The sequence below is a fragment of the Natator depressus genome, chromosome 5 (assembly GCF_965152275.1).
Source record: "Natator depressus isolate rNatDep1 chromosome 5, rNatDep2.hap1, whole genome shotgun sequence".
Lineage (NCBI taxonomy): Eukaryota > Metazoa > Chordata > Testudines > Cheloniidae > Natator > Natator depressus.
The window spans coordinates 120,774,701-120,787,973 of NC_134238.1; the positions used below are offsets into that span (position 1 = coordinate 120,774,701).

Below are 13,273 nucleotides of genomic sequence, written 5' to 3' on the forward strand. Positions count from 1 at the left end.
GATAGGCACCCACTTTGCATTGGTTGCACCATGGATATAAATTTGCAGTTTACACTTGTGGTAAGAAATATTGCACAGGTTCTAAATACCCAAAGATGACACCTCACTTGCAAATAACTACACATCCATTATATATGCATTGTTGATATGTTGGAGGAAGACATGACATTCTGTCTCACTGGTACTAAAATTTGGCTTATTTTAGTGCCTAAGTGCTTTTTTGAAAATCTGACCTCAATTGTGGGTGCTGAGCACTTTTGAAAATCAGGTCTTGTTAATTATTGTTGTAATATAGTAGTTCCTAGAGGCCTTTATGAGGACTGTGATCCATTGTACCAGACACTGTATAAACACAAAGATAAAGACCGTCCCTACCCTGGAGACTTTACAGTCTAATTTATGACAAGATGGAATGAGTGAGTGTAACAAACAAAAGAAGGGAAGAGAAGAATAACAAAATAAAATCACAAGGATACAGAGGGTAGTGATTGTGCAACTTCTTGGCTCCCAATGATCCCCTGGCTTTCTTTTAATGCCATATAAATATGTATTTAGGGAGTGAATCCTTTCCCATTAGCAGTTCATAACTGAACGATTCAATATTTGCATGATGAAAGATAACACGGAATAAAATGCAGCATAGAAAGAATGTAATAAATATTGTGTGAAGGATTACATTCACTAAAGAGATCTTATGGGCATAATTGGATGAAAGCACAAAACTAATTACTTTAGCAGGCATGTAAGTACCCAGTACCAAGCAAATAATTCATACAGATAAAAAGTGGTCCCAGAGATGATTGAATAAATGACAGTTTTGGCTTCTCCATGGTTGTTGCCGCTGCACTGTCTTTAATCAAAGGATGCCAGAGAGCATTGTAAAGTGTGACAGGCTATTTGTGGGACTAGTGTCTAGTTACATTTCATATCAGAGCATTTAATGAACTGATTATTTAAAAGAGGAGTTTTTTCTCCCGTAAATCTCTGAGGTGCAAACATAAATGCTACATTTTGATTTTTAAGTTTCACTTTGAAAAAATGTAAATCGCTTAAGTTTCAAGAACTAAGGAGACTGCTGAAATGATCTTATTTAATTGCTGACCTTTTCTCCGCTAATAGATTTGGAAGCCAACAGTGATTATGTGGCATGTATTACTCAGCCAGTTTTGGCCTGGGCCTTGCATCTGTTATTCAGATAAAACATAGGAACTGACACCCTACCAGACCAGGGGCCTGCCTAGCTCACTATCCTGTGTCCCTCAAGGACTACTAGTACAAGGATCTTTAAAGAAGGAAAGTGCTAGAAAGCTGCAGTTGGCAATTTCATTATGTCAGTGGGAGTTCTGTGTGAGCAAGGACTGCATGATCTGTTCCTCCATATGGTTGGGAAATAACCCAGGATCGCAACAGATCATTTATCTGCACAGGAGACTGCATCATTAGTTTCACAAAATAGAGGGAAACAAAGCTTGGGACCATAGTCTTACCATCATTTATGGCACCAGAGTCCCACTGACATTAGCGGGAATTCCACACATGGGCTGAGGGCAAGATAATCACTGATGGATGATGCAGTTCATGTGTGAGTTGTCAAATGGCTGGGAAAACAGAGCGTAGGTTAAAAACTTTCCCTGAGCAAAGCAAATTCTCCCTCCCTCACCCCCCTCCCGCCACAAACCCCAGGGAAAAACAATAAATTACTGGGTATACTTGCTTGTCAAGTATGCCATTGTGCAATGGCATGCTCAGTTTTAAGATTCTGGCATTAAAAATACATGTGGTTTCGTCTAATATTAATTAATTATTTCAGCTGTCCTTAAAACAGTTAATGGTGTCTATTAGTTCACTTGTAAGATGTTCTTTTTAATGTCATCCTCATCACTGTAAGCCATTTGAAATGAGGACATTGAAACAAAAAGGTTTGTTTCACTTTATTTCCCTTTCAATAGTGTAGTAAAAACTAACTTCCTAGTATTAATGGAAAAGAAAAAATAAATTATACCTAAGATAACTGCGATATCATTTCTAAAGAGGGTGACAGCAACACATCCAGGTTTATATTTATCTTTCCTATATAATGACGCTTACATACTCATTACAGTAAAGAGCCTGATAAACATCTGGTTTCCTATGGTGAGCTTTTCAACTCATAAATATTAGTGAAATTCAGAAGCTCAGAAGAAATAATAAATAGTTTATGCTTTCGTGTAAAATCCCCACTGGGAAATCAGCAAACTTTGAATTGAGCCAAAATAATACTGAGTTTTGCAAAGCAGGTGAAAAATCTCTTTGAGTAAATAGGCTGTTTAAAATGGGGGGATGCAACTGTTTTAAACAGCATGACTGAAAGAGTCTGCCTGCAAAAGATAGCTGGTCCCTCTGGCTATTAACTGCTGCATCCTATAGTGTGATCTTCATATTACAAATGAGATTCCACTTTTAAATCAAAACACTTGTTTACTCTTGAAAATCTGTCTTGTTTTTGAGTTCGTATTAAGATACAAAGCCGTGGGCAGTGACGGCTCTCTCTTCCTTAAATGAGTCAAGAGCCGGCCTTTAGGGAAATGTGAAATGTTTAAAATGTGCTTGTGCAGCGTATTCAGACCCTGTACAATGCATCCTAAATATTTTTCAAATTGTACAAGCAGCTTTGGAAACGATCATCACAGATGAAAGCTGGTAAGAAACAGCAATAAAAATACATGGGTGAGAAAAGGGAAGTAATGCCCACTTCTGAATGTCCTGACATTTGATTTATCCTGCATCATAATGATCAGACGCTCATGGTAATTTCCCTGTTTACTACTCACTAGCAGTGGCTGATGGTGCACCTGTGCATTCCCCCCCGTGCGCCCCCCCCCCCCGACTCCCCATCTGCTGACTGCAGCTATTCAGATTCAGGTGACTGAAACCTTTTAGATAAAAGTTAATTAGCCAGCATGCTGCAGATCAAATCTTTCCAGCGCAATGCCAAATGGAAACCTTCCAGGCGGCTGCTGGAAGCGTTTTTCACTTAGCATCCCCCTCAACATTTCAAAACTGGTAATTCATTTCAAGTGAGAGTCAATGAAGCAAATATAGGGGAACAAATCAAAAAGTTCAGCATCATCTTTCAACCTCGTGGAACATGCACTTTCACATTTTGCACAGATGTGTATTTACCAATATACTGTGCACATATATAATTCGATTAATAGATTCCAAGGCCAATGTGATCATTTAATCTGACCTCCTGTAAAATATAGGCCATAGAAATTCACCAAAATAACTCTAGAGCAGATCTTTTAGAAAAACATCCAATCTTGATTTAAAAATGGACAGTGATGGAGAATCCACCATGACCTTGGTAAGTTGGTCCAATGGTTAATTATCCTCTCTGTTAAAATTTGTGTTTTATTTCCAGTCTGAATTTGTCTTGCTTCAACTTCCAGCCATTGGATGGTGCTGCACCTTTCTCTGCTAGATTGAAGAGCCCACTATCAAAAATGTGTTCCCTATGTTGCTACTGAAACTGTGATCAAGTCACCACTGAACCTTCTCTTTGTTAAACTAAATTGATAGACTCATATAAGGCTTATAGTGACTGACCTCCTTGAGTTTTCTAATCTGTTAATCATCGTTGTGGCTCTTCTTTGCAAGCACTCAAGTTTATCAACATCCTTCTTGAACTGAGTACACCAGAACTGGAAACAGTATTCGAGCAGCAGTCAAGTCACTGCCATATTATGAGGTAAAACAACAAGAGTCCCCTGTTCATGCATCCAAGGATCACATTAACCCTTTTGGCCAAAGTGTCATACTGGAGACTCTTGTTCAGCTGACTGTCACCATGAACCCCAAATCTTTTTCAGTCACTGCTCCCCAGAATAGAGTCCCCCATTGTGTAAGTATGGCCTATGTTCTTTGTTCCTAGATGTATACATTTACATGTAGCCACGTTAAAACGCATATTGTTTGTTTACCAAGAGATCCAGATCAATCTGTATCAGTGACCAGTCCTCTTCATTATTTACCACTCCCCCAATTTCTGTGTCATCTGCAAACTTTATCAGTGATAATTTTGTGTTTTCTTCAAGGTCATTGATAAAAATGTTAAATAGCATAGGGACCTCACTAGAAACACACCTGCTTGAGGATTGTTCCCTGTTTACAGTTATGTTTTGAGACCTATCAATTAGCCAGCTTTTTATCCACTTAATATGTGCCATGATAATTTTATGTATGCAGTGTTTTTGTAGCCATGTTGGTTCCAGGATATTAGAGAGACTTTTGTTGGTGAGAGACAAACTTTTCAGGTTACACAAAAAGCTCTGTGTAACTTTAAAGCTTGTATCTCTCACCAACAGAAGTTAGTCCAAGAAAACGTTAATTTTATGTCATTCTAGGTTTATAATCACCGTGTTGAGTGTAAAGTCAAATGCCTTACAGAAATCTACCTGTATTACATCAAAACTATTATCTTTGTCAATCAACCCTGTAGTCTCAGGAAAAGAAAAAAAAAAGGATATCAAGTTAGATTGACAGGCTCTATTTTCCATAAACCCATGTTGTTGGACATTAATTATATCGTCCTCCTTTAATTATTTATTAATCAAGTCCCATATCCACCTGTCACAGGGGAGCTGGTCTCTGTGGTTAGGCTGAGCCCAGCTCCCCGGGACTGGAGAAGGTGAGCACAATACAGCCAATTAAAAGAGGGCTGAGATATGCCTGGACCTATAAAGGGCTGCTCATAGGCAACTGGAAGGAAAGGACTGAGGCAAGTGGAGCCCTGGGAGGAAGGATTGAGACCGGCTTAGCCCTGGTCAGCAGAGGCCACACTGGAGTAGGGCTAACGACTGTGGTGGGTCCCTGGAGCAAGTGCTGCGACTTCAAGAGGGAAACAGAGTTGGAGGAGGCAAGGAAGCTGCCAGGAGCTGGAAAGCCAGAGATCCGCGGGAGGGGTGGCCCTGAAGCCTGGGGGCCAGGTATTGACTTAAAGCTGCATTCTGTTTGCTTGTTAAACTTTGCTATAAATGAATAAACCTTCTTGACTGGGCATAGCAGTGCATGCTTGCGGGAGGGGGATGCAGTGGCAGTCCCCTGGTGACACCCGCCCCCATTATTTTGCCCAGGATTGATATCAGACTTGATAGGCCTATAATTACCCGAGTCATCCTATTTGCCCTTTTAAAATATTGGTACAACATTAACTGTCTTCTAACTTTTTGGAACTTCCCCAATGTTCCAAGACTTCTTAAAAATCAAAATTAACAGTCCAGCGAACTCATCAGCCAGCTCTTTAAAAACTCTTGGATGCAAATTATCTGGACCTGTTGGTTTAACATGTTTGACTTTAGTAGCTGCCATTTAACATTGTCCCACGATACTAGTGGAATGGAAAGCATGTTCTCATCATCGTATGATATGAGTACATTATCTGTTTTTATTCCCCAAATTCAAAACAGAAATATTTACTGAACTTCTGCCTTTTCTGCATTATTATTGATAATTCTGTCTTTTCCATTCAGCAATTAGTAATATGCTATCCACATATACCTACAGAGAGAGACAGATATGAGCATGAGTTGGCCCTTTTGGACAACTAAGCTGTATATATTCAATGGCAAAAGCCACTTGGAGATGGGCATGTCTTTTTTAGCAAATAGTTTGACAAAAGAATGAATTTTTTTGATTGAATGAAACTATTTGTGAATCTGAGTCCAATTGAGTGAATAATTTCAGCAAAATAAAATATGGGAGGAAAAAAATTTAAAAAGCCAGTTTGCTTTAATGCAATATTTTCCATCCATCATCCAATTCTTCTACTAGGACAAAGCCTATTGACACAGGGAATATGGTGAGTCAAAACACCCCATGTCACAGGCTGAAATGTCAAATAAATTATTTAAATAGGCTCTTGAATCTGCTAAGCTGTAGGTCGCACTGTGAGGAGGAGGATTTCCAGGTAGATGAGATGTGTAATAATATATAAAATTACACTTGGAGTCAATGCATTAAACAAGAAAACCAAAGAGCTAAAACTCTAGAAGGAACAAATATTACCTCCCAAACTGATGCCAATATTGGTTTCCCAGTCTCTAAACAAGGGCTGTCCAATCACCCACTGAAAAACCACTATACAAACAAGGACACCTTTCCATTGTGTGTCCCTTTCTTTATGGACTCAAAGGTAGTAGACAGATGAACTGCAGTTGTAAATACAGTGGACTGTGGAAATTCTACCAGTCCTATAGCGGGCATTGCACACATCCCTATACAAAACGTGCACATTGTAAAAACAAGAATCAGACTGTTTCTGGAGAACACATACATAATGTTGAAGGAAAATGATAGAGATCTAACCCTGAGCTTGTGAGGAGGCTTTGGTTCTGAAACGGTAAACACAGGACAGCAAATACACATATTACCGCTTTTAATGGTAGACAATTGCACAACCAAGAGCTTCCACCTAACACAGGAAAGATACAAAACAACATTTTTATGACCAAAATGCCTGTTGTGTCTTCAAAATTCACATTAAAAATTCTCAGGTTGCTGTCCAGACAGGGCCTGATTCTTGGTTACTTTGGCCTTCAACACTACTCTGGAAGCATAAAGAGACCTCAGCTTAAATGAGAATCAAGCCCCTTAGCCCTAATAGTGTACTTGTAAGAAATATTCCTGAACCAGAATAATTCAGCAGGAATTGGAAGAAAGCAAGACTCAAAAGCCAGCCTTTAAAGAGGCTCCTTCATATCTCTCACAGTCTACAACAGGCATGTTTCATATCGTTTTAATACTAAAATGTGTGGAATGGGAGAAAATGAGCATTAAAGCACATGAAATAGTGTCAGCTTTGTATGGTATTGAGAGATCCTTTATAAACCTAAGTATTTGGATTCAGACAAATTTAGGATGATTATGTAGCTTTAAAACTATCAAATATTGTAACTAGGCATTACTGCTTTGCCAAAAATGACTTCTGTTTTGGAAACATCGCCTTGATTTTTATATTTGACAGAAGGCTGTCTTCTCCCTATGCCCACTTCCCAAAAATGCCTTCCCCTGCACAAGTGCTCAGACTTACTTGGGACTAGTGGGTCAATATCACTTCTGGAGGTACCACATACCCAATAAGGTCATACCATTTGGCACTCAGTATCCTTTGACACTACAAAGCCTTTTCTAATAGTAAGCTTGATTTTACAATTGAACTGCAAATTAAATGTCAAAATTCCATTTGCTGCAGGAGCATCTGCTGTATGCCCAGATTTGCCATTTTAGCAGGGATTCACCACTTAACCTAAAAATGTATCTTTATTTTCCTTTTTGATGCTCCAAAGCCACAATCAGCTGGTTCCCACTGCCCAGTGGTGCCCAGAATATCCCATGCCTTGATATCAGATACTAGAGAAACCTGCTGGAACACAGAACCAGTATATATGTGAATAACCAGCAAGGCATAACGTCTCCTTGTCCCACCCCTCCTGCTATATCCATCGCTGAGTGTCATCTCCACACTGAACTAACTGTGAAGATCATTAGCTGTTTATTATTTTATTGCACTGCATGGTTTGTGAAGTTTCTTTTTAATAATAAATCTCGGTAAAACAGAACAGCTGATGCTTCATTTGTAGTTCACCCTTAAAATGTACTTTTTCAGTATGAAAATTCGGAAAAGACTGCTACAAAAATACTCAACCACCTCACATACTTCCAACAACACTGCCTATATCTATACTCTCCCCATACCACTGGCTCAGTCTGGTAGGGCGATTCCATTTTCAACCATTTGCCTATGAGTCATCTCCCTGGGAAAGTTGGTGAGTGGCAATCAGAAATCTTGGGATTGGAAGGGAAACTATCTTGTCTGTGTGCATAATCATTCCATGTAATATTGCATAGAAGAATGCTAAGCAAGACTCAATTTCTCGGTGTCTTTGGTCAAGAACTTCTGCCTCCAAATTAATGAATGGCCTGTCAAAACTTCAGTGTGATTTGCACTGGTATTAAAATGAAGGAAATCCTGATCTGTTTGGCCCAATGATAGCTGTAAACTGCTACATTTTGCTGATATTATGATTACTATTTAGGGAGAACTTCATGAAGTAAACTGTGTTCCTTGGTAATAACTATGTTTAGATTTATTGTCAGTATACACTAGTCATTAGATATTGCATAGAGAATGGAAAGTTGGACAAGAATGGCATGTTTTACTCTATATAGCATTGTGTGTGGCAGGAGATAATTCTAAGATTTCAATCTAAATGACTTCTCCTGGTGCTATGAATAGGGTACCACTTTCTGTTGTGATATTAGCTTCAGGAATGTAGAATTTGACAAAAGGCCAGATTTTTTCAGCTATTTAGGCATTCAAATATGCAGCTAGAGGCACATGATGAGATTTTTGATAGCACCGAGGTGCCTAACTCCTGTTGGATGAATTCCATGGCATCACAGAGTGCTCTGGGCATGGGCATACTATACATCGTCTCTCCCTTTATCATTCTAATACCAATATTTGTGACTAACCAGTTCAATTTTGGAGCTGCTTCTCCCTTTTCACTCTGATATATTTGATTTTTTAACCCTTTACTCTCCGGCATTGGCTCTCGATGGGAGAAGATTCACTGGAAGATTCACCACACTCCACTTTCCTTTCAGTTAGAGTCTGCTTCCCTACACGCTGGTTGTTAAATGGGCATCCTAGGACAATACAAAGGTCTGCCTTGAGGTGGAAAATAAGGTGTTTTAGAATCTGTGTTCTGCATTTGTCAGTACGTTTTATGGCTACCAACCCACTCCAGGTACATTTGGAATCCGAATATTGAAGCCAGGCAGCCTGATCTAGGTACCTAATAAATCTGAGGGCCTTAACTGCATATTTTAGATTGGTACTTTTTTTTTTTCTCTGATGGAACAGAACACTAGGAAATGTTCTTCAGAAACAAAGTGAAGAGAAAGAGCATTCTGCCCTCCTGCCCGAAGGAAGTCTAGAGTGCGATAAAAATGTTATCCAATCTTAAATTAGGGGTGGTTGCTGCTTCGCCTGCAACACGTACGGGTGTGTGTGTGTGTGTAGAGGAAACAGCCTACTGATGCAGGTTTTGAAATTGCAAACTATGCATAGTCCCTTCGTGGCAAAAACCCTGTGACCAAAAAGAGCACAGTGCTGGGAAACGGTCTTTGAAGAAGTTCTCCCTCCGGCTCCGGGGAGCTGCGGAGTGTGTATGGTCTGACCCGCAGCAGGGTGTTTATAGAGCAGGTTGCAGCAGCCGTTCGGCCAGCCTCCTCCCTTCTGGCTTGAGCCATCAGGTTAGGGGCTGAATGGCCGAGCAATTGAGCCAGCTCTCTCTAGACACCTGTCCTGATGCGCACTACGGGGGGGGGGGCGCCTCCTCCTGGAGACACGCAGGCACCCACCCCGCGGCTCTGTAGGAGTTCAGGCGTTAGATATGTTTAGTTTGTATGGGGTAGGGCGATCTGCCCTATAAGCCTGGGGGGAGGGATAGCTCAGTGGTTTGAGCATTGGCCTGCTAAACCCAGGGTTGTGAGTTCAATCCTGGAGGTGGCCATTTAGGGATGGGGCAAAAATTGAGGATTGGTCCTGCTTTGAGGTTGGACTAGATGACCTCCTGGGGTCCCTTCCATCTATGATATTCTATTCTATTCACTGTGGGCCACTCCTCACTGCCTCTTGCCACTCTCTCCACCCCTAATACACCCCCCTCTGTCTCTCTTTCCCTCCCGTGGGGACCTTACCTGGCTCTTCCTCGGGAATTCCCGGAGCACGATGCTGATGACCGGGATGCGCAGAGCCGAGGAGACGAACTCCAGCTCCAGCATCTCCCCGGTGCTCTGCGGGAAGGCGAGGAGGGCGGAGACCCCCTGCACCACCACGGTGTGGCAGAGGCTCTGCAGGAAGGAGAGCGGGTCGCTGCTCCAGGAGGAGCTGGGGGAAGAGAAAGGCAAGAGAGGTAGATCGCCCAGCCCGGCCTCGATGGCCATCACCACCTCCAGGGACAGGTTGTAGGGCAGCAGCCCGCTCACCCGGTTGAGGTTCTCCACCCCCAGCAGCAGCGCGTCCTTGGGCAGCAGCAGCAGCTCCTGGTCTCCGCTCTCGGTGCCAATCAGGTTCCCGGTGCCCAGCTGCGCCCTGTTCCCGAGGCTGGTCCCGATCCACCGCCTCCGGATCCCGGCGCCCTTCCCGCCGGTAGTCCTGGGAGTTTGGGCTGCCTTGTGCGCACTTTGCCCCCCTTTGCTCCCTTCCTCCTGCGCTCCGGGAGCGGGGTCCGGCGCTCCTCCGAGCGGGGCGTCATTGCGCGCCCCCCAGCTCCAGCCGCGGCTGGTGCGGGAGGTAGCTGCCCAGGGCTGCAGGTGAGCCGCCCCGATCCTCACGGTGTGCCCGATCCGCTTGAGGATCTGGCAGGGCTGCGGGTGGGAGGAGGAGCCGGGCACCCGGGCCAGCACCAGGGCGCAGGGCGGCAGCGGCAGCAGACAGACCCTGCTCAGGAGCCACCACAGACCCGGTCTCCACATCACTGAAAGCCAGCGGCCGGGGAGCCGGGAGGAGCGGCCGGCCCCGTCCCCCTCCCAGCTCAGCCGCCGCCTCCTGCGAGCCCTCGCACCGCCCAGCAGCCAAAGCCGGGAGCAGCTTCCCAGCCACGAGGGTGGCGGCCGGCTCCAGTCACTCCAGGCGCCTGGGGGCCCCAGCGCCAGCCATTCGCCCCAGCGCGGGGCAGCCGGGGGGGACCCTCCTTCCCCAGCAGCATCGATCGCTTACCCCCACCCCGAAGCGCCCGGACAGCCCCGTCCGCTCGGCAAAGAGTCAGCGCAGTGAAAGGCGGCCCCGCCAGGCGCCCCGATCATCGCCCCGCGGTGGCCAGGAGATCCCGCCCGTGGGGGGGCCCCCAGGGAGCCCAGCCCCACATCCCCGCTCGGGGAGGGGCCCAGCCTCAGCCCTTCCTCCAGCTCTTCTGTGCTCGCTTCTCCTTCCCCCCCGTCCCCGCCTCCCCCAGCTGGGGGGCTTGCTCCGAGGCGACAAAGTTGCCGAGCTGCTGGATGGCTCCGGTCCGTCGCTTGGCTGCGCTAAACTCTCACCGACAGCCGCTCTCCGAAAGCTAGCGGGCAGCCCCAGCGCCGGGCACAGTCCCCTCCGGCGGCGCTGGGGTCCGGAGCGCTCCGCTGGCTGCCCGCAGTCCCTGTGCCCCAGCGCTCCCGGGCAGAGCCCAGAGCCCGGGCGGACAGCTCCCCTCCAGCGCCGTGGGTCCTTATCTCAGCTAGCACGAGGCATAAAACAAGCGTGAAGGGTCCGATTGGCGGACAAGGGCTATTTATAGCTCCAATCTAGACAGCTCTAACCCCGTGCTGGGTTTGTAATAGGGGCGCTTTTGCACGTGGCCATGTAGACAGCCAGGTTTCCACCTCCTAGACTCCGGAGAGCCTGCTTGATACAGCCTTTACTGACACACGCCGCAGCTCCCTGCATGGATCTTGACAACAGGCCCCAGAGGCAGCGTCTACACACGCGCCAGGATTGGCACACGTCATTCTCTGCAGCTGCACATGAGAGCAGTTTCTTACACTGGGGCCACCTGGTATTTTGGGTGCAAGTGGCCAGTTCTGGGGGAGGGATAGCTTGGGGGGAGGGATAGCTCAGTGGTCTGAGCGTTGGCCTGCTAAACCCGGGGGTTGTGAATTCAATCCTTGAGGGGGCCATTTGGGATGGGGCAGAAATTGGGGGGATTGGTCCTGCTTTGAGCAGAGGGTTGGACTAGATGACCTTCTGAGGTCCCTTCCAACCCTGGTGTTCTATGACTATAGCCCTAATGTTTCTGAGCGGTAAATAGCAGCTAGAAAGATCCAAATCGTTCCCTTCTCAGACTTTTCCTAACTTCTCCAAGATGATTTAGTTGTCAGACAGAAAGAATGACACTCCACCTTTTATCATTGGCCTATAGTATGACCTGCAGCTTTATCTTACTAAAGGCAACAGCATTGTTCCCAGGGGGTAAGGGCAGCAGGACTAGACCCTGAATTTGTACCTTACCAGATTTCTCACCTCTGCACCGCTCACTTCTGGGAATCCAATATTGCTCTAGATGCCATTTCCATTCAGCTACTGCTTCAGATTTAAAAAGGCTTCAACCTGTGGGACCTGCAATCATTGGTTACCAAGCCATCACCCTTGGTTAGAATGACTTGTAGAAGACAACTGTTTTGTACAGAGAAAAAATTCAAAGGGAGCCAGAAAGAAATGGGGGGATGGGGTGGGGGAGAGAGAAAGAAGGGGTGTGTGTGCGTGAGTGTGGTTGTCTCCATTCCTAATGTACAATGGCATATCATAAAATCAAAAGTAGTAAGAGTACCCCAGCATTGGGGGCAAGGGTGTTGTAGGTCATGACTGAGGTGCATTAGCAAAGATAGAAGGAGAAAATGTTCCAGCACCTAGTTGTATTATATCTACCTCCTACAAATGCACTCAATTCACTCTTCTGTTTCTTCTTTTTCCTCCATTCTTCTCATGGTTTTAAAATTCATTTCCATTTACTTCCCACTCTTATCCTCTTCCCCATCCTATTTATCCCTGGCTCCCCCCCCTCCCTTCTCCATTTTTTTCCTTTGAGGAAGGCACCCCTTTAGATCACAAGGTGCATCTTTGCAGGTTCCTGGCTTCTTTGGTTGGGAGAGATGTTTTGAACATGGAAAAGAACCAATCCAGCCTATAGAAAAATGGACCTTTCCAGAAACACACACACACACACACACACACACACCAGTTAGAGTTGGGTGAAGCAGTTGTGATAAAATAAGAATGACTCAAACCTTGGCTCACAATGTCAATTAGCGGGACCCACATCCTTTCCTGAGGTTTGGGAAAGCTTGCTAATTCCCTTTGAAATTAATGTCTTTAAGGTGCCACCAGACTCCACTTTTTCCTTGTGTGTACCTCAGCAATTCCTGGTTTTCAGCTGGGACTGCAAGGAGAAATCTTGCTCTTTGTGAGCAGCATACTTATGTGGCATTTCTCACCCACTTGAAACTAGGACATACTAGAAATCTCATAAGAAAACTAACATTCATATGATTTCCAGTCCAGTTTCCAGACTAAGATGCTTTATAAAGTTTGTTATAAGCTTTTACACAGGCATCCAGGCTTCTAAACCAAGCTGTTTGACGTTTGTTCATTATTAGTTAGAATCCCAGGTGCAGTGAAACTTGTATAAGAAACTACTCAGTTATACAAACTTGTGGTTTAAGAGTCAACTGCAAATTATCATGCAAGGTGTAC

The 13,273-nt window shown here is 44.8% G+C and overlaps 1 protein-coding gene across 3 annotated transcripts in view; it reads right to left on the reverse strand.

Annotated features, from left to right (window-relative positions):
* The window catches only part of GRIN3A (glutamate ionotropic receptor NMDA type subunit 3A), a 95,858-nt gene extending 84,963 nt beyond the window's left edge, over nt 1–10,895 (reverse strand). The window contains exons 1-2 of one of the 3 annotated variants that reach the window (XM_074953554.1): nt 10,033–10,149; nt 9,745–9,934 (exon numbers count right to left, since the gene is read on the reverse strand). In XM_074953554.1, the coding sequence (XP_074809655.1) occupies nt 9,745–9,828 (84 nt within the window). In that variant the 5' untranslated portion in view covers nt 9,829–9,934; nt 10,033–10,149. Of the gene's footprint in view, nt 1–1,487; nt 1,603–9,744 lie in introns of those variants that run through there. The other 2 variants (XM_074953553.1, XM_074953555.1) reach the window with 2 other exon arrangements.
* Nucleotides 10,896–13,273: the final 2,378 nt, after the last annotated feature.